General features: G+C 40.0%; 2 protein-coding genes across 4 annotated transcripts; one reads left to right on the top strand and one right to left on the bottom strand.

The window, feature by feature from the left end:
* The first annotated feature begins 844 nt into the window (after positions 1 to 844).
* yy1a (YY1 transcription factor a) lies at positions 845 to 7,179 on the top strand. The gene is made up of 5 exons (XM_062041603.1): positions 845 to 1,466; positions 2,288 to 2,438; positions 2,512 to 2,572; positions 4,688 to 4,846; positions 6,435 to 7,179. Exons 1-5 carry the CDS (start codon positions 965 to 967, stop codon positions 6,615 to 6,617), a joined length of 1,056 nt encoding a protein of 351 aa, XP_061897587.1. The 5' UTR covers positions 845 to 964; the 3' UTR covers positions 6,618 to 7,179.
* Positions 3,694 to 20,430, bottom strand: tpp1 (tripeptidyl peptidase I). Of its 3 annotated transcripts, none has more exons than XR_009825276.1 (14): positions 20,295 to 20,430; positions 19,912 to 19,986; positions 16,351 to 16,490; positions 16,007 to 16,157; positions 12,623 to 12,744; positions 12,356 to 12,540; positions 11,724 to 11,922; positions 11,442 to 11,630; positions 10,506 to 10,578; positions 10,304 to 10,424; positions 10,068 to 10,229; positions 9,830 to 9,955; positions 8,004 to 8,196; positions 3,694 to 4,257 (listed from the first exon to the last, which is right to left on the bottom strand). XR_009825276.1 is itself a non-coding variant. In XM_062041602.1 (13 exons), exons 1-13 carry the CDS (start codon positions 20,303 to 20,305, stop codon positions 8,059 to 8,061), a joined length of 1,692 nt encoding a protein of 563 aa, XP_061897586.1. In that variant the 5' UTR covers positions 20,306 to 20,430; the 3' UTR covers positions 7,262 to 8,058. The 3 variants fall into 3 exon arrangements, 1 of the variants encoding a protein (XP_061897586.1); XR_009825275.1 differs by lacking the exon at positions 3,694 to 4,257 and adding an exon at positions 7,262 to 7,940; XM_062041602.1 differs by lacking the exon at positions 3,694 to 4,257 and having other exon boundaries at positions 7,262 to 8,196.
* Between the last annotated feature and the right edge of the window lie 353 nt (positions 20,431 to 20,783).

The raw sequence follows: 20,783 nt of genomic DNA, 5'->3' as shown, positions 1-20,783 counted from the left end.
TGTGGAATGCGCTCCCAACAGGTATAAAAGAAAGGGCATCTCTATCCTCCTTCAAAACCGCAATAAAAGTACACCTCCAGGCAGCTACAACCCTACATTAACACCCTCCCCGGATTGTTAACAAGCAAATGTAAACAATCAAATGCAGATACTTTTTCTTAACAATCAAATGCAGATACTTTTTCTTATGCCTTCTGATCTCTCTCTCTCTCTCTCTCTCTCTCTCTCTCTCTCTCTCTCTCTCTCTCTCTCTCTCTCTCTCTCTCTCTCTCTCTCTCTCTTTCTCTACTTGCTGTACATATCCTACCAAGTCAGACCTACACTGTTCCAATATCCATTTCTCTGTTCTCAATTGTTGATGACTGATGATAATCAACCAAACCTACCCCCCCCCCCCCTCGATTGTAAATAATTCAATGTGATTATCTTGTGTGATGACTGTATTACGATGATAGTATGTATCTGATAGTATCTGTATCATGAATCAATTTAAGTGGACCCCGACTTAAACAAGTTGAAAAACTTATTCGGGTGTTAGTTGAAAAACTTATTCGGGTGTTACCATTTAGTGGTCAATTGTACGGAATATGTACTTCACTGTGCAACCTACTAATAAAAGTCTCAATCAATCAATCAATCAAACTTCCACACAGTAGCTGATATATGGCCCGTCACATAGAACAAAGAATATGATTTAATAATGATAAAATAGTAGCAAAAAAGGATATAAACATATATGTATTTTTTTTTAATTAACCCAGCTTTTTATGTGTCAAATGGGGTGTTTACCTTGAAGTCGCTTGAACGTGTTTTGATTCAGATCACGCGAGACTTGATAACCGGAGCAGAGTGGCGACGAGACTAGGCGCGCTAAGAGATGTTGTCGGAGAGGGAGGAAGTAGAGTAGCCAGAGAAGCCGGAGTGTGGAAACATAACATTGGAAGGTGGAAATACGGCATAAATCATGGCATCGGGGGGTACCCTGTACATAGAGTCGGACGGCTCGGAAATGCCCGCTGAAATAGTGGAACTGCACGAAATCGAAGTAGAGACAATCGAAACAACTGTTGTCGGTGAAGACGGGGAGCACCAGCCTATGATCGCCTTGCAGCCACTTGACACGGACGATCCACACTCCATTCACTCGCACCAGGAGGTGATCCTGGTGCAAACCAGAGAGGAGGTGGTGGGCGAGGACGACTCGGAACTGCACACGGATGACGGCTACGACGACCAAATCCTCATCCCGGTGCCCGCCGTGGGGGAGGACTACATCGGACAACAGACTCTGGTAACAGTCGCGGGGAGAAGCTCGTCAACGGGCCGGATGAAGAGGGCTGGAAGTGCAAAGAAAGCTGGCAAAAAGAGCTATTTAAGCGGGGGAGAACTCGGCCGAAAATGGGAACAGAAACAAGTCCAGATAAAGACTTTGGAAGGGGAGTTCTCGGTCACTATGTGGGCATCGGGTAAGTTGGGAAAGCTTTTCCCCCCTCGCTTTGTTCTCAGTGTGTGTGCCGTGGGACGAGGGCCCCATCGAGGCCTTGTCTTCCGACAAAATTTGCAGCAAATTTCGGACTTAAAGCTACCAGGGCTTCATGTGGAGTGTTTTTGTTTTTATGGGAAGCCATGTTTTATGTGCCGATGGGCGCCGCCATATTTCCCCGGTCTAGAAAGTATGGCGGCCCGAAAAAATGGCGTTTATTTGGCCGACGAAGATGGCGGCGACAGTGGGGGCGAGTGCTGCGCCGGCTCCGCTAGGCCGCTGTGGCGCAGTTCACTTCAAGAGCCGCAAAGGTGGGGGCGATGCCTTCAAGCACCCTCGTTTATTTTGCACAGCATATAGCTTTGAACTACTTTCACATTAAAGCGAATTCTTTGACATGACACATATTGTGTTGAAACGTTTTTTCTACGAATGTTTTGCTGTTCAACCGTACATTTATCACGTGTGGTTGTGCGTTAGCTTCGCTTTTCGTCCAAAGTATTTCGTCAGTTATTGCACTATTGGAATCGATTAGTTGTTTATATATGGCAGTTTGCATAAAGAGCCATTTGATCAGTGTATTAAGATAAGCACTCGACTGTATTGCGAACTGATCATTATGCTATTTAGAACCTAAGTGTATGCAATTTACGAGTTCACAAAAAGGCAACACCTTTTGTTGACATTACAGATAATTTCATGCATGCATATTTTGTTGACTTAGTCAGACTAGTCTAATGGTGAAAAAATCGCAATCGCATTTGTTCCACTTGCCTTTATTGACATCTCCACGATTTGATGCAGATGACAAGAAAGACATTGACCACGAAGAGCAAATCACGGGTGAAAACTCGCCTCCAGATTATTCCGAGTATATGACGGGCAAGAAGCTGCCGCCAGGGGGCATCCCAGGCATTGACCTGTCAGACCCCAAACAACTGGCAGAATTTGCAAGGTAAGTTCTGATCATTTGTCTCATAATTGAGGATGTGTCATGTAGCATTGAAACATCCCCATATTCTGAACAGAATGAAGCCAAAGAAAGTGAAAGAAGACGACGCACCCCGGACAATAGCCTGTCCACACAAAGTGAGTAGCCTGATCTTCGTTTTTGACATTGCCACGATAAAATATGAATTTATGCATTTTATTTTGTTGTATTGAAGATTTAGTACAAGAGCTGCATCATAGATGATCACTACTGTGAATAGATTGATGTGTAAACAGCAGCACAGAGCCAATAATAATAATAACATCCAAAGGAGTGTGCTGCAGATTTTTTAACACACATTTCATCTTGCTATGTTGTCTATTACCATTGTTGGTATATTCATTATTCCTACATTGTTGATACAAATTATGGTTACAGTGTAATAATTATTGTTACCTGCGGTAATCCCACTATGATACAACATCTGTATTATAATCCTTGAACAAAGTAAGAGTGAAACTCATGTGAATAATCACTGAATGAAGAACTGGGGGTGGGATTAAATACATTATCTTCTTCCTACTCCCTTTCAGGCAAAACTGGACAATCATGCATTACATACTATACATTACCTTTTGCACTATATTAAGTTATATTATTATGTGTTGTCAACTTTGTACTTTTTTATGTCATTGCCTGAAATAAATAAATAATCAAATCTAAAATGTTGTGCATTTGTAACAATGTTTAGGCCAACATTTGTCCACCCAGGTTTATACTTTTAGGGGGGGGGGGGTGCAATTTGTACTTAATGCAGACAAACATGCGCAGCATAGTCGAGTCAATAATGGCTAGAATAATTGCTCCTCAAAAGCTGTAGACTCTGCGTGCACGATATAGTCATTGTACATGATAAATACATTTGGCCGATAATAGAGCTTTTAATACTATCGCCATACTTCGATAAGGTCTCCTGCAAGTTTGACAGCGAAGTCATCCTTAGCGCTATGTAGCGTCCTCGCGAGCGGCTAATGTCCCACCACTGTGGAGCTTCTAAAATTAATAATCCTCGCCTCCGTGACTAGAGGACAATACCGAGCTAAACATGCCACAATACACGCCGTTGGAGGATACAAAAGTGCATAGCTAACTGCTAAGGTGGCGCTGTTAAATTAAACCGGTGTGGGCGGATGAATACAAATGTAAACCGTAACAATACCAAGTGTATATTTAACAAGTTACGACAGTGAATAGATTGATATTTTTTATTATCCACCAACTCGCTTATTGTCCTTTTTGTCATAGTTTACAAGGGAAATGAGAGCCAATAGTGGATATAGCTTTTTTGTATATAATAAATGGAAATAAGTAAATTTAATTATTAATTATATTGTTGGATTATAGCTGTGAACAAAAATGGAATAATTTAATAATGATCCTAAACAATTTTAAGTAGCATCATTGGTATGACCAATTCTGCCGTTGTAATTACTTGGTATTGGATTGATACCCATAATTGTACTGTAGTATCACCCAAAACTTAACTAAAGTTACTTACCAAACAGAATAGATGTTATTACATTTTAACAGAAGTGGAGATGGATCTGCATTACAACTATCAGCAGTTGATTAGCAAGTCGAATAATACATTTTGAGAAAATAATACAACTAGACATTTGGCAGCACGGTGACACAGGGGTTAATGTGTCTGCCTCACAATACGAAGGTCCTGGGTTCGATGCTGCGGTCGGGATCTTTCTGTGTGGAGTTTGCATGTTCTCCCCGTGACTGCGTGGGTTCCCTCCGGGTACTCCGGCTTCCTCCCACCTCCAAAGACATGCATCTGGGGAGAGATTGATTGTCAACACTAAATTGACCCTAGTGTGTGAATGTGAGTGTCTATCTGTGTTGGCTCTGCGATGAGGTGGCGACTTGTCCAGGGTGTACCCCGCCTACTGCCCGAATGCAGCTGAGATAGGCTCCAGCGACCCCGAAAGGGACAAGCGGTAGAAAATGGGTGAATGAACGGACATTTTGCAATATGTTAATGCATAATTCAGCCATTAAATTAAAGAAATGAAATGGTTCTATTATCATTTATATACCAAATAACATCGATATTGCAAGAGACTCCAATTTACTGTATATCGATCGCAATATACATTATAGACCAACTCAAATGTTTTCAAATAAATTAGACTCACAATCCACAGACATGTTCAATTATCCTAATGTATGTTGTCACATGTTTTTTGATTGATTTGTGTACTCAGGGCTGCACCAAGATGTTCAGGGACAACTCTGCAATGCGAAAGCATCTACACACCCACGGGCCTCGTGTGCATGTGTGCGCTGAGTGTGGAAAAGCCTTTGTGGAGAGTTCCAAACTGAAAAGGCATCAACTCGTACATACAGGAGAGAAACCTTTCCAGGTGGGCGTCTTCCTGCTGTTATAATTTAAAAGTACCAGTAGAGTAGAACCACAAGTTGCCTCTATATTGAAGCTATTATCATACATATATCTGATGTATGACACCGAAAGACTTGCAAAGTTTGCGAGTAAATAGATATGATCAAAATAGTATACATCTCACAGAGATTCCAGAGCTATTTTGAGAGATAATGAGCTTGCCAGACACGTGATCGCATGACGTAGAGGTAAGAACCGCAGATCCCTTCATCACCAACAATGCAAATCATGCAGACTTTGTGAGAGCCAACAACGATTACTTTACGAAAAATTATGATCCAGAACATTATAGTTTCTATCCTGAATATAGGGAGAATGAGCTGCAAGTTTTAGAAGCGCTGCTTAACAGATTAAAACTTTTGTGAAACAACATGGAGCATTATTGCTAAGTGCTAAACAAAAAATACAAACTACAAACATAATCAAACGATAGTTTACTCGACAATGTCTGCTCTTACTTCGATGACGACTGATAGGATGTCCATATTTTCCCGTTTGTATAAAGAATTAATCATGATGCACACAAAGGGTTAACAAGGAAAAGTCTCCCTGCAGACTTTCGGTTTTGTGTGTTTGTCGTCGTCTCCGAGCATGAATTGAATGTCACAGCTGAACAAATTCTAGATTTATGGATAAAGCCTCGTAATATCCAGATGAAAGGCATGATTTATAATCTACAATAACTTTGACTGCGATGAGGTGGCGATTTGTCCAGGGTGTACCCCGCCTTCCGCCCGATTGTAGCTGAGATAGGCTCCAGCGACCCTGAAGGGAATAAGCGGTAGAAAATGGATGGATGGATGGAGACATGATGATGCAGGAGCAGCAGAGGTCGACTGAGATGTGTGTTACCAAGCCGCCGCTAAAAAAATAGTTTGTGTTAGCGCTTATAATAACAACATCACTAATATTTAGTTAGTATTCCGGTCATGATATGTATTTAGACTTTTAGAGTATTGTTGGTGGGTTTTGGATGGTTATCTAGAAGGTTTTGTGGGCGAAAGAGAGAGCCCCCATTGACTACATTGTTAGTCGTTTTATGTATTAATTTACGACTTAGAATACATAAAAAAGAAAAACATGTCTTATTTGGAATATGTTAAAGAGGTTCATTTAGCCTACTAATGTGTATTTATAAATAGTTGATTTATATAGGCTAGTATATATAAATCAACTATTTATAAATGTCTTATTTGGATTGTGAATGATAGACAGCACATCTCTCTCAATTTTTTGTGTATTTCCAGTATGACTGATGTGATACCCTGGTCAGAGTGCAGATGTGTTACTCCAGTGACGTCAATCTACGTAAATTACCGAAGACGTTCGGAGCGGAATATTCAAAATGGCTAACATAATTTGTGGCATTTTGTGACGTTTACACGGTATTTTCACATACTTGGCGGATTATAAATAGAATTGGATATGGTTCAATGAATACAATGAAAAACAAGCATATAAAGTCAACTTGTTTTTCTACTCTACTGGTACTTTAAAAAAGTTCAACGTCTTGTTACTAAGTGCACTGACTAACTTTTTCATTTCTCCAGTGCACGTTTGAGGGCTGCGGCAAGAGATTCTCCCTGGACTTTAACTTGCGCACACACGTGCGTATTCACACGGGGGACCGCCCGTACGTGTGCCCCTTTGACGGTTGCAACAAGAAATTTGCTCAGTCCACCAACCTGAAGTCTCACATTCTCACACACGCCAAAGCGAAGAACAACCAGTGATTCAAGCAGACCTTGAAAGAGGCCCACATACACTGGAGGACACACGCTGCCTTGACTGAGACAACTGACGTCCTGACCGCCTGCTAGAGAGAACCATTTCCCCTTTGTATCAATTTTCAGCCCAAACCCTTAAAAGAGACTTATTGGTAACGCGTGCAGAAATGGGACCCTCGCAACACTTGAGACCTCCAACTCAACCCGACTCTGGCGCTACCTGAATTGAACACTTTCTACCGGTCACCTCATGGTTCTCTGCACATGAAATCTTATTTATACCTGAAGAGTCAGATAAAATGTTTTTAGACATTTGCAATGACGCTCAGCAGTGAACTTTTTTCAATTTTGTACTTCTTTCCGAAGTGTGCATATTGTACACTGACATAAGCGCTGTGGCAATTGAGAAGATCCCTGTTGCTCTTCTTCAGTTATACTTTCCTTTTGTGAGTGTGTTTGGACGAAGGATTGGATTGTTTTCCTTTTGTACAACGCAATATCGGTCATGTACATAAAAGTGATTTTCAATAGTAATCAATGATTAAAACATGTTTTTTCCCCTAAACAATGTATTTCTTAATCCCACAAGCGACCCTCTTTACTCACTGGGCTTGCACAATTTAATGTAGTTCAAAAATGAATCCAATCGCCAATGATAACTTTTTATTAGTTCCAGCAATCAACAGACATTACTGCACAGCAGCTCTGTGTTGTCATTTCACATCTGCCGTTTCATTAGCACTGCAACGCATTTGGTATTGCTAGCAATCCGATGTGGCAATCTACCTTTAAATGGCGGTATGCTTAAAATTACTTTGTCCCTTGGACGCAAAACGTTTGGGCATTGCTTTTCTAAGACAATGCCATCTAACACACTTGACTCATAGAGAACAATTGTCACATTTAAAAATAAATCCTGTATTACATTACAGGCTTAGGAATTGCTGCTTTTTTGACAGATCAAAAAGTCATTTCCAGTGCATTCGGTTGGCGCATGGGTGCAAAAAAACCCACAGCCGACCTAAAATCTTTATTACCTCTCTTTGTTTCCTATTTTCTATTTAAATGACATGCAATTGTTAATTAAAAGCCCGTGTAGTACAAAAAAAAGTATGTCTATTGTGTCCAGTGTAGACATGTCTTGTGTTCCATAGCAGACAGATTAGTTTGCACATCTGGCTGAAAAACATCTTAGCAATAACATTTGGGTCAGCTGAAAGTGATTGTGAAGCAGAAAAAGTGCAGTGGAGCTTTAAAAATCTCAAAAAAGGTACTACCTCTACTTTTCTCAAATAAAACAATCAAGGGAAGACAAAAACATCCTCAGACCTGAGAAAAACAAAATTAAAATGTGGATGTCCACACCCTGCTACAACAGTAGGTGTTTCGTACCTGCTCTCCAGAATAGCGGCTGTCTTGACTATTTGGATTTTTTTTTTTTTTTTACTCATAGCAGGAGAGCGGCCAGCAGGGAAGGGTAGTTTGGTGTTCCCCAGCCTGTGACCGGGTCCCACGACGGTGCAGCACAGAAACCTTGACCCTGAACTTGCTCGTCCAAGCAGCCCAGGTGACAACCTTCGGTCACCTGGAAATGAGATTGAGATGTTAGATTTCATTCTCATCACTCAATCATCTTAACTTCCCTCTAGGGTTTGCATACGATGCTGATCTGGGACATTGTTGCCAATAAATAGATGTTAAGAATAGTGGGTTAATAGGGAAGGGTTAAGCCTCGGAAGGCAGATGTCTAGACTCAGAAATGTGAATAGTGTAAATCTTACAATATAAATAGCATAATAGATCCCCCAATACATCCAAGTGTATGTGTTTTACTTCTGAGGAGATAAGTATTGCTGCTTTCATTTCACAATGCTGTTTAAACTCTATCAAAATAATACTGTGTTAAACTGCAGAAAATGCATCAGTAGAAAGGAGAAATGATAACAATGGCGATGAACAAAGGTGCTTCCATTCTTGTCATAATAAAATAGGTACATTTTATCCAAGAAGAGAATGAGGGCAACAAGAAAATAGAGCCCTGCAGCAAAGTGGAGAATGGGGAGTATAATACTCCTAAAAAACAGAGTGAGCTAGTGATAGCGTGTGTGTGTTTGTCAATATCTAGCCGCAAATCTTCAATAGTAAGAATGAGGTGGTGATATTTACATCATCCTTCTGGTATCGGCTCGGCACACATGGCTCCCCAACTGAAGAGGTACTGAGAACAGGTCTTGGCTGATAACAAATATTGCTGGACAATATATTGTCCCACAAATTATTGCTGATAAACGATATTATTGTTAGCATTATTCTAAGACCAAATTAAGCACTAACAATCAGAATATATGATAATAATGCAAGTAACCATTTCAAACGCAATAAACTTTTGTCAGTTCTTTTAACCATTGTAATTGGAAGGTCAATAACTTTTAATTATCCTAAATAAGTAAACAAACATAAAAATGAGATGGACTTTCCAATCTCTGTGAGAAAAAAAACGTTTGACTATTGAACATCTCAAAGTGCAGTTTTTTCCCATGTTGAAAAAACTGGGTCGGTATGTTTTGTTGTTGTTGTCCTTTGTTGCCATTACTTTCCAACAAATTTGGCCAACTGGTTCATTTGTCCATGTTATTAGGCTCATCTTGCTCATTCCATTTCAAGCCGAAATATTCCCACAAAGGACCTTTGGCTTTGCAATCATATTTTTTGTTACTTTGCAGTGCTTCTCACTAGCGAGTCACAACTAGTGAGACTCTCTGTCTGTGCATCCTGTGTGTGTAAGCTGGTCGTCACGCCTCCATCCACTGAGACAATGATTTTGGATGGCTAAGAAGAGGGTTCACAGTGTTAATTTGTTATTGCTATTGAACGAACACAAAGTGAACCCTCTTGCACCCTGATTGGCAGAGACAGACGATTAAAGAAAACAAACAATTTATCAAAGTTATCGAGTTAATTTTCATTTGTCGTTTGATTGTCGAGAACAATACAATATATCACTTGTTTTTGTCAATGCAAATAAAAAACGAGTCAAACAGAGTAGGTACAATGCAAGTGTACTCAGAAAGGGAACTGGCTAAACATAATTTAGATATATTAGCGAGACCTGAGCAAACAACCCTCTGGTTCATACACATTAATATGCTACTGTAAAGTCGAACTTGTCATAAGCCATATTTGTAAGAATGAGGAGAAGTTGTAGAAAATGGACTAACGTCAAACAGAGCTTGTCCCTTGAGCTTGTAGAGACGAGGGTTGAGGAAGCCTAGGACGGGAAGGCCCTTCATCAACCGCTTGTCGTTGATGAGAGAAAACATGCCACCAACTACCGGGGTTGAAGCCTATGATGACAAAAACATCTGTGAGGTTAGGTCACTGGCAAGAAGGCCTACCTCACAACTTTTGCTGTTCGAAGGAGTTAAGATAAGAGCTGTCAAGCTGTGACTATTTTACCGAGGTCCCTGACACCCATGGCATGGGTATTCTGTTGATGACCACCCAATAATTATCAGACAGGGCGGCCATGTCTGGATATGCCCTCCCGCTGACGTTGAAGTATGACTTGGGAGGAAGTGTTGCCTCTACACTCTTCAGGTATCCTGCCACAGCACTGGCCTTTTGGAAGAAATGCACAGTGTTTATTTAGATGCTTGAAATGTCTTAACAACAGAGCTCATGTTCTATTTTACCTGGTAATCGGGCATCTTGAAGACATTACTAAATCCTCCTCCGCTGATGTAGTCAGTGACTTCATAAGTTAGTTTGAATGGATTCTTAAACGAGGTTCCGCCGACTGTGGTCACATAAGGGCTGGGAACAGCAAGGACAACACACAGGATTGAAGCATCCTTATGGCTGTCATAGTATAGTTCTGCAGAATTCATGTGTTACCTTGAGGCAGGAAAACTGGGTCGGAAGGAGTTCTGCTTTTTAGCCATGTGCCGGCAGCCAGCACCACTGTCACCTGAATGCAACATAAGATCAACAGGCCTTAAAAACAAATAGAACAAAATACAGTGAAACTGATTTACAAACCCCTCATTGTATAAACCTTTCGATTTACGAACCACATAACGCTTTGTTGTACAAACTTTTGTGTCTGTGTCCAAACTTTTCATCTACCAACTGTGTGCCCGCAGCGCAGGCATTTTTGTTCCCGGCCGCACATTCATTGTGGATAGGCTGATAGCTCTTTGGTGCTTATTCAGTCCGCTGCGAGATACTGTGCTACATTTTGTGTGTTTCAAGTGTTTTTAGCCTTTTTACCAAATGTTTCTGGTTTTGCCAGCTCAATATGAGTCCAAAGAAAGCAATGGACAAGCGATGTGTGGTTTGAAACACAGCATTGTCGACACTGCCCACTCTCCCCCTTCCTTCCGCTGGATGCCAAGAAGATTAACAGACCACGTAAAGTGATTTTGGCTGCTAAAGTTAAGGATGTGTTTTCAAACTGTGAGTGCACCACAGGGCTCGTGACAGTGTTTGTGCATGTCGGCAGGGCAGCAAATGCGGACAGTTTAGCTTGTTGTTTTGACTTTGTTATAAAAATAGAAATTTAATGCATCCTTCCCTTGCTTGGGTTTAAAGTGTACAAGCTATAACTAATTATGTGGACTTTTGTCAAGAGTGGAACCCAGTATTCATATTTACACTGTTTCTTATAGAGAAATTTGCTTCAAAATACAACGTTTTCTACTAACAAACCCTGTTGAAGAACCAATTAAGTTCGGATATCTAAATCAAGGTTCCAGTTTACCAACAACGTGGACGACCTCCTAAAACTAAATGTTTATAACTTGCACAAGTAAATTCATTACTGCTACTGACCAGATGCAAAAAGTAAGGAGATTCCCCTGACGCCGGCTTTCATGAACTCTGTGTTGATACGCTGCATGTAGGCGGTGGAGAGACTGTCCTCTTCGTCTCCATAACTGATGGTGTGGACCCAAGGTAAGTCAGACATGTTGCTGATCAGAACCATCCACTGAAGGAACGGCTCCTGGGACTCATGACGACCTGGAGAGCAATGAAGATCTATCAGTACTCTCTTATTTTGCAATGTTAAACTTTATTTTCTCTATACAACATGCAAAAGCTGTGAACACAGACCCGGATTAGTGAAGACCCATGTGGGGATGTTGGCACCCGTGCTCATGATGTACTCTACATCCAGACTGGCCTCTATACCAGCCTTTCCTGCACCCTGTGTGCCCACGACACGGTCCACTTTGGACAGGTGCTGGAAGCTGCTTCCATAAATGCTCATGAACTCCGCCAGGTCTGCAGGGCTGTAGTACTGCTCCAAGAACTACAACATAAGTAGACAGATAATGCAGTATAGTAAAACTTTGCGCTCTGTTGCACTTAAAAAATATTAAGCTCCCACTATACATTTTAACTGCAAAGCTTATATCTATATCTCTAGTGCTGACAGTACTGATGCAGCCCAATAACCTGTCACTACTACCATCATGCTTTACCGTAGGCAAGAAACAATGGCCTCTCCACTCACTTGTGTTTCTATTATTTAGGCAATTGCTGTGCACATACTACTCTAAACTGTATCCACGTTTAAATTACATAGCATGGTCCCTTCAAAAGATACAGTCATAGGAATGGTTGCCGAAACGTGGGGTTGTGAGATACTATGACTAAAACTGACTTTTGTATTAGAGCTCATGTAGCAAAGCTGTCCTCAATGTTCTGGCTGACATGTAACATGTTGATAATGATGGCCACACCTGAGCTACCGCCTGGCTGTTGTTCTTTCCTGCTCCCACATCAGTTGCACTCATATTGTAATGGGCCCGTAAGACAGCAGGAGTCACTCCCAGGTGAAACTTGGTGTCTGACTGCAGTTTTGTCCCGCTGGTTGAAACCTCGCTGGGCTTGTGTTCTTTAGGAGGAAAGCGATGAAGCCCCCCCACTGTTCAAATAGCAAACAAGTTAACTCATGCAAAAGATGACAGTAGGAGGGTGTTTTAAATGTGAACAAACCCAATGCTCACCAAAGTCAAGGTGTTGACCGACATCATCATGAACTGAGTACGGGGCAGAGGACCTGACAATGAAGTGATTGTCTCTCACGTAGCGCTGGAACCTGCTGCCTGGGAGTAGTTTCTCTGCAACCCTTGATGCACAAGACAACATGATCACAACCTTACTGGTGGGAGCAGGGACATATTTAGTCATTTGGACAGGCAGCATCTGCTGCTGACTGGTGCTGTTATTGATCACCTACATTTGGGGTGAGTGAGAAAAAGGTTGATGCCAAAGGTAGTTTACTAAAAACTGTTACGCTCTCGCCTTCTTTTTTTCTTTATTCCACTCCACTATGTGTTTGCGGCGAATCCTTGTTAGTTTTTCAATGTGTAAAAATGCCTTGTTGTGCAGCATGGGGCGGCTCCACCAGTAATTGTGGAAAGCTTTTATGTGACTTTACCCACAACTTGGAAAGAAGACAAGTATGCAAAGTGAAGATTCGCGAACAACACTGGAGAGCCACTAATCAAAGTTAAAGTTAAAGTACCAATGATTGTTACACACACACACACACACACTAGGTGTTATGAAATGTGTCCTCTGCATTTGACTCATCCCCTTGTTCACCCCCTGGGAGGTGAGGGGAGCAGTGAGCAGCAGCGGTGGCCGTGCTCTGGAATCTTTTTGGTGATTGAACCCCCAATTCCAACCCTTGATGCTGAGTGCCAAGCAGGGAGGTAATGGGTCCCATTTTTATAGTCTTTGGTATTACAGCGTCTTGGCCGAGGTAAACACATGACGTCGTCAAGAAAACTAACATAAGCTAATACAAATAACAGATGAAATGTACAAACCCCGTTTCCATATGAGTTGGGAAATTGTGTTAGATGTAAATATAAACGGAATACAATGATTTGCAAATCATTTTCAACCCATATTCAATTGAATGCACTACAAAGACAAGATATTTGATGTTCAAACTCATAAACTTTATTTTTTTTTTGCAAATAATAATTAACTTAGAATTTCATTGCTGCAACATTTGCCAAAGTAGTTGGGAAAGGGCATGTTCACCACTGTGTTACATGGCCTATCCTTTTAACAACACTCAGTAAACGTTTGGGAACTGAGGAGACACATTTTTTAAGCTTCTCAGGTGGAATTCTTTCCCATTCTTGCTTGATGTACAGCTTAAGTTGTTCAACAGTCCGGGGGTCTCCGTTGTGGTATTTTAGGCTTCATAATGCGCCACACATTTTCAATGGGAGAGAGGTCCGGACTACAGGCAGGCCAGTCTAGTACCCGCACTCTTTTACTATGAATCCAAGTTGATGTAACACATGGCTTGGCATTGTCTTGCTGAAATAAGCAGGGGTGTCCATGGTAACGTTGCTTGGATGGCAACATATGTTGCTCCAAAACCTGTATGTACCTTTCAGCATTAATGGCGCCTTCACAGATGTGTAAGTTGCCCATGTCTTGGGCACTAATACACCCCCATACCATCACAGATGCTGGCTTTTCAACTTTGCGCCTATAACAATCCGGATGGTTCTTTTCCTCTTTGGTCCGGAGGACACCACGTCCACAGTTTCCAAAAACAATTTGAAATGTGGACTCGTCAGACCACAGAACACTTTTCCACTTTGTATCAATCCATCTTAGATGAGCTCAGGCCCAGCGAAGCCGACGGCGTTTCTGGGTGTTGTTGATAAACGGTTTTCGCCTAGCATAGGAGAGTTTTAACTTGCACTTACAGATGTAGCGACCAACTGTAGTTACTGACAGTGGGTTTCTGAAGTGTTCCTGAGCCCATGTGGTGATATCCTTTACACACTGATGTCGCTTGTTGATGCAGTACAGCCTGAGGGATCGAAGGTCACGGGCTTAGCTGCTTACGTGCAGTGATTTCTCCAGATTCTCTGAACCCTTTGATGATATTACGGACCGTAGATGGTGAAATCCCTAAATTCCTTGCAATAGTTGGTTGAGAAAGGTTTTTCTTAAACTGTTCAACAATTTTGTCACGCATTTGTTGACAAAGTGGTGACCCTCGCCCCATCCTTGTTTGTGAATGACTGAGCATTTCATGGAATCTACTTTTATACCCAATCATGGCACCCACCTGTTCCCAATTTGCCTGTTCACCTGTGGGATGTTCCAAATACGTGTTTGATGAGCATTCCTCAACTTTATCAGTATTTATTGCCACCTTTCCCAACTTCTTTGTCACGTGTTGCTGGCATCAAATTCTAAAGTTAGTGATTATTTGCAAAAAAAAAAAAGTTTATCAGTTTGAACATCAAATATGTTGTCTTTGTAACATATTCAACTGAATATGGGTTGAAAATGATTTGCAAATCATTGTATTCCGTTTATATTTACATCTAACACAATTTCCCAACTCATATGGAAACGGGGTTTGTACAAATTAAAGAGATAGTACAAATTAAAGAGATAGTCTGTTTTTTTTAAACTATCTCAGAATCTCAGTAAAACTAAAATAATGCTATTCAGTAACAATAGAAGAGAAATTCAAACAAATACAAATAGGGGGACTAGACATTGAAAGAGTAAAAAAAACAACACATTTTGAGTGTAATAGATGATAAAATGACTGGAAATCTCATAAAAATATACAACATAAAGTGGCAAGAAATACGTCAATTAAGAATAAAGAAAAATATGCTCGGGAGCAAGAATCACTCCATATTCTCTACTGTTCGCTCGTGTTACCATATCTGAGTTATTGTGCAGAAATATGGGGAATTGAGTACAAAAGTACACTTATTCACATACCAGGTTACAAAAAAGAAAGATCATTTAGAATAATACATAATGAGTGATACATATAGAGATTACAAATACATTGGAGGCAGCCACCACAGTGGACATACTCCATACAAAAGTCATTATTTCTCCATCATTGTTGGTGTAAAGCTAATGAAGATTTTGGCTAAATGAGGGTAATAAGTTATTTTGGGGTCATTCTGTGTATGTTTAATGTTTATTGCGCCTTTGGGTGCGTGTTAGAGAGCCTGCTGGTCACGAAACACAGCAGGAATTTAGCAGCAGAGTGCGTCAAATACGGCCGCAAAATTCTACTTTCACAAAATAAAAGCATGTTTTATTGTAAGTTTATGAGCTGGAGTATGTTTCAAACTATATATAGGCGTAATATTTTGGTTATTTAATCAGAAAAACTTATGTCAAAACGACAGAATTTGCATGCCAGGGTTTGCTTACCCCTCCTCAAATCTTCCAACTTAATGCAAGTGCAAGTTGAACAACAGAAACAGGATCTGAACGAACAGCCATGAATGATTTACACATATTAGCAAAATGTTGATTCTTGTGTTCGGTTTAAGAGCACAGATGCTGCTGGGCAAGAGGTACAAAGTGTTGCTTACTCTGCAGTCATAGTGCACTGCAAGAAGTCCTCAGTGTGAACAGTCAAACAGCGTGTGATGCCATGACTCTGCAGCCAGTGATGCACCACCTTCTGGGAGACATCAGATGGGCGCACAAGGGAGGCGACCTCCTCTAGTTGGAGGTATTTACCTGTGGATGACATGGAGTGCTTTTCATCGGGATTGGAAGAGAGCAAAGTGAAACAGTTGATAGACATTTTTGAAGTGAAACACTAAGTAAATATGTTTACTACCGGTAGTTATCTGTACTGCTTGCATGTTATCATGTTGAGTATGAGAAGAATTTCTGAAGGACAACCAGTGGCTTTCACAATGAGACTTACCATACTGAGGCGAGTCAGGGTCAGACACAAGTTTGAGTGTCTCCTCCAGCACGTCAACATGCTGCTGCTTGAGGGCAAAAATCAGTTCCACTGCCTCTGATGGCTTAAGTCGACCAACACAAGTCCAGTCGTCGGGTATCCTGAAGGAAGCAAATGAAAAATCATTCTTAATATCAAAGTAAAACTATTACTTATTTCTATTGCTGGGTTGCAACTAAGACTTATTAAATAATGCTTTTAAAAGCTATTATAGTAAATTGTAACAAGAGAAACAAAAATTACTCAGGATCTATGTTTTTAATTTACTCCAAAAAGTACATTACCACAGTATTTTACACTTTAAGTCTTTATTCATTCTTATGAATAAAGACTTAAAGTGTAAAATGTCCTGACAACGTGACATTCAGTGCAAAATAAATTCAAAGGATAGGACAATGGGGACCATTTAAGGTTGTAGTGCAGATTTACTGTACATACAAAAAGTTTAAAAAAGTTTTAAAAAAAAGCAGTAATAAATATATGTAAATAAAAAAATACCACTAATTTAACGCTAATCCACATACTGTATTAAAATATGTTAATCCCATACTGTCAAGTTAGGATTATTAGGCTACATGGCATGCCATTATTTATATACAGAATAAATGTGCAAACATGAACATTACGTACCGGTATCATAGTCCAAACATTAACAAATAGTATATAATATATTATATAATGTAATATAACACATTTTTACTGTCGATTATGTCAACTTACCATTGCAGACTGAAAGCTTAACAACAAAACATAAATTGTTTCCATGTGGAAGTTTCTAAAGAGGACTGCTAATATAATGTATATGGAAAATAATAAAAGTAAATAAATCAAACAGGCTTTTATGGTATATTTTCATGCTTATATACAGACATTGACATAGTGGTCACTGCAAACAGACTAGTTTGTTAAAGGCCTGCTGAAACCCACTAATACCGACCACGCAGTCTGATAGTTTATATATCAATGATGAAATCTTAACATTGCAACACATGCCAATACGGCCGGGTTAACTTATAAAGTGACATTTTAAATTTCCCGCTAAACTTCCGGTTGAAAACGCCTTTGGAGGATGACGTACGCGCGTGACGTAGCCAGTTTAACAGAGGTATGGCTTCCCCATTGAAGCCAATACGAAATAGCTCTGTTTTCATCTCATTATTCCACAGTATTCTGGACATCTGTGTTGGTGAATCTGTTGCAATTTGTTCATTGCATTATGGAGAAAGAAGCTGAGCAAGCAAAGAAGAAAGTCGGTGCGAAGCGGAGTATTTTGCGAGGGAAGTCAGCAACACAACACAGTCGGTGTTTCATTGTTTACATTCCCAAAAGATGCACTCAAGATCGAAGAACTCGGACAACAGAGACTCTTACCAGGAGGACTTTGATTTGGATACACAGACGCAGACGCGATACCGTGAGTACGCTTCTAAACATTTGATCGATTGCTATAACTAGCTCGAGCTAGTAGCTAGGAGCTAGCATAACAAACACCTAGGTGTTTGTTATGCGGGATTAATTTGTGGCATATTAAATATAAGCCTGGTTGTGTTGTGGCTTATAGAGTATATATATGTCTTGTGTTTATTTACTGTTGTAGTCATTCCCAGCTGAATATCAGGTCCCACCCGCGCGCTTCCAAACATTTGATCGCTTGCCCGTACGTGCGTGTCACATACGTAACTTTGGTTAAATATATAAGCTTTATGAACCTTGGGTTAGGTGAACGTTCCTTTGGGCTGAGTGAGTGTGTGTGTTGTGCAGATGTTTGAATTGTATTGGCGGGTTTTATGGACGGGTTCCCGTCCATATAACCCGCTCGAGCTATAACTAGCTCGAGCTAGTAGCTAGTAGCTAGTAGCTAGCATAACAAACACCTAGGTGTTTTTATTGCAGGATTAATTTGTGGCATATTAAATATAAGCCTGGTTGTGTTGTGGCTAATAGAGTATATATATATGTCTTGTGTTTATTTACTGTTGTAGTCATTCCCAGCTGAATATCAGGTCACCCCCGGCTCTCACAGCATCTTCCCTATCTGAATCGCTTCCACTCCCCACTAGTCCTTCACTTGCACTTTCCTCATCCACAAATCTTTCATCCTCGCTCAAATTAATGGGGAAATCGTCGCTTTCTCGGTCCGAATCTCTCTCACTTCTGGCGGCCATCATTGTATACAATAGGGAACTTTGCGGATATGTTCAATTGACTACGTCACGCTATTTCCGGTAGGGGCAAGCCTTTTTTTTATCAGATACCAAAAGTTGCGATCTTTATCCTCGTCGTTCTATACTAAATCCTTTCAGCAGAAATATGGCAATATCGCGAAATGATCAAGTATGACACATAGAATAGATCTGCTATCCCCGTTTAAATAAAAAAAATTCATTTCAGTAGGCCTTTAAGCGCAATGTTTGGCGCCGTACGATAACCGGAGACAAAAAAATGTATCATATTAAAAGCTGTATATTATATATTCAAGTAGATATGTACACTCTGCCGAGCCAAATAAAACGTCACCACCTGGATTTAATGAAGCAAATAAGTAAGAGTCTCCCATTGGATAATCTCTGCATGGGTGATGCAGTGAGTAGGTTTTCATGTGGGAAAAAAACAATGCGGTCGTGGTAAAAAATGTCATCTGTTTCAGTTAGTCAAATTATTGACCTCAAGCATGAGAAGACATCTGAGGAGATTGCTCAATCTAAAATCGGGTAGAGAACCGTTTCAACACATTGTTAAAAAGTGGAAGGGCAGTGAGGGGAACTCGTTGTTCGAGTCTCCTGTCAGCAAAACAAGAAAGCAATCCTGGGCAGAAATAAACGTTGTGAAATTGCAGAAGCGTGTGGAAACAAGGCCACAATTTAAAGCTAAAGTCAGTTTAACGAAATATTAACAGGCGTGTGATCTTTTTTTAGCCAGGCATTGTATATACTTTTCGATTTAACTTTTTTTTTTTTGCAGGCACTCCTCAATACCTTGTTTTAAAGCATTTTTAATGTGAATGGTCTTGGACATACATTAAGTTTCAGTTGGAAAATCAACAATATAAATCATATTTACATTTACTTAAAACAAAACCATTACTTACCTTGATTGCTGGGTTGGAACAACGCAACCTTAAAAAGGAACTGCACTTTTTTAAATGTTATTTTGCCTATCATTCACAATCCTCATGTTGGGCGAGCACACAAATGTTTTTCTTATTTATGCACCAACTAATAAATACATGCTAGCAAAATTCAGCTTACAATGGAGCCTATGGAAGTTGCTCAATTCTGCCTATAAAGCGCTTAAAAAACATCCAAACAATTCCATCAACATTGTATATACATGCTGTTATCTTTAACAATATGCTATGGCAATATATATATATATATATATATATATATATATATATATATATATATATATATATATATATATATATATATATATATATATATATATTGATAATACAGTACATGCTTTTTACAAGGACAAAGTTAGATCTTCAAATTGATGACAGGTATTAAGCGTACTTACAGGACGTCTTGGTTATATTCAAGGTATTCACTCCACACCAAAGGGCTGATTATCAAGGGGATAACCACGGTCAACCTGATAGAAGGACAGCACACATGACTGGAATAGGATAAACCCAACACAGTGCATAATACATTGCTTTATTGGTTTTACTTAAGACGGATAGTAGTTTCCAACTCATTGCTAACCAAAACAAAACAGTACAGCACAGCTTGCTACGTTAGCATGCGGCTATCTAAATATGTAGTAGGTCATGTCAAGCGCGGCACAAAAGAACACTTTTAAAACAACATATTATATTTTAAGGAGGACGACACAGCCATTGACTCTACGTCGTTTGAGGGAGGAAATAATAGGAATTTCTTAAAAGAAAAAACCCTTACAGTTTGTCCATTGTGTCCTCCGCGGTGACAGATAGTGTGCAGCCTCAAGAACAAGCTGCTGGACCTGTGCACTGTAGTCACATGACACTGATCACGTGACGACCGTCAAGGGAACACGCCCCCTCGCCACTTCGTCAGGTACGCCTTCATACTTTAACGATACCCAATAAAAAAGCTGTATAAATTATTCAGAATTTACAAATATGATAATGTTCATTTTTGATTACCATTGACGGATATGTATTACTTTGGTAATGTACTTATCAGGTCCGTGTACCTTCCGTTCATTCTATTTCGAATTCTTAAATGCAAATCAAAAAACACATTTCGGACCTTTTTTTCTATATTTTCATTTCTGAAACAAAAGTTGGACAATTATTTAATGTCACATTTTTAAAAACGACAATAGGACTCCTGCTGAACAAATATGTTAGCGTTATGCTAAAAACATGCGAAACAAAAAGGAAAAGCTAAAATACTGCTTCCGGT

The sequence above is a fragment of the Entelurus aequoreus genome, linkage group LG03 (assembly GCF_033978785.1).
Source record: "Entelurus aequoreus isolate RoL-2023_Sb linkage group LG03, RoL_Eaeq_v1.1, whole genome shotgun sequence".
In the NCBI taxonomy this organism is placed as follows: domain Eukaryota; kingdom Metazoa; phylum Chordata; class Actinopteri; order Syngnathiformes; family Syngnathidae; genus Entelurus; species Entelurus aequoreus.
This window is presented reverse-complemented; position numbering and strand designations above follow the sequence as displayed.

Excerpts from the sequence above, each read along its gene's own strand:
- yy1a (XM_062041603.1), top strand. The coding sequence starts at position 965 with ATGGCATCGGGGGGTACCCTGTACATAGAGTCGGACGGCTCGGAAATG. Across the intron at positions 2,573-4,687 it reads CAATAGCCTGTCCACACAAA|GGCTGCACCAAGATGTTCAG; the intron begins GTGAGTAGCCTG and ends TTGTGTACTCAG. Across the intron at positions 4,847-6,434 it reads CAGGAGAGAAACCTTTCCAG|TGCACGTTTGAGGGCTGCGG; the intron begins GTGGGCGTCTTC and ends TCATTTCTCCAG.
- tpp1 (XM_062041602.1), bottom strand. Across the intron at positions 11,923-12,355 it reads ACAGCCAGGCGGTAGCTCAG|TTCTTGGAGCAGTACTACAG; the intron begins GTGTGGCCATCA and ends CTTATGTTGTAG. Across the intron at positions 10,230-10,303 it reads TCAAGATGCCCGATTACCAG|GCCAGTGCTGTGGCAGGATA; the intron begins GTAAAATAGAAC and ends TTCTTCCAAAAG.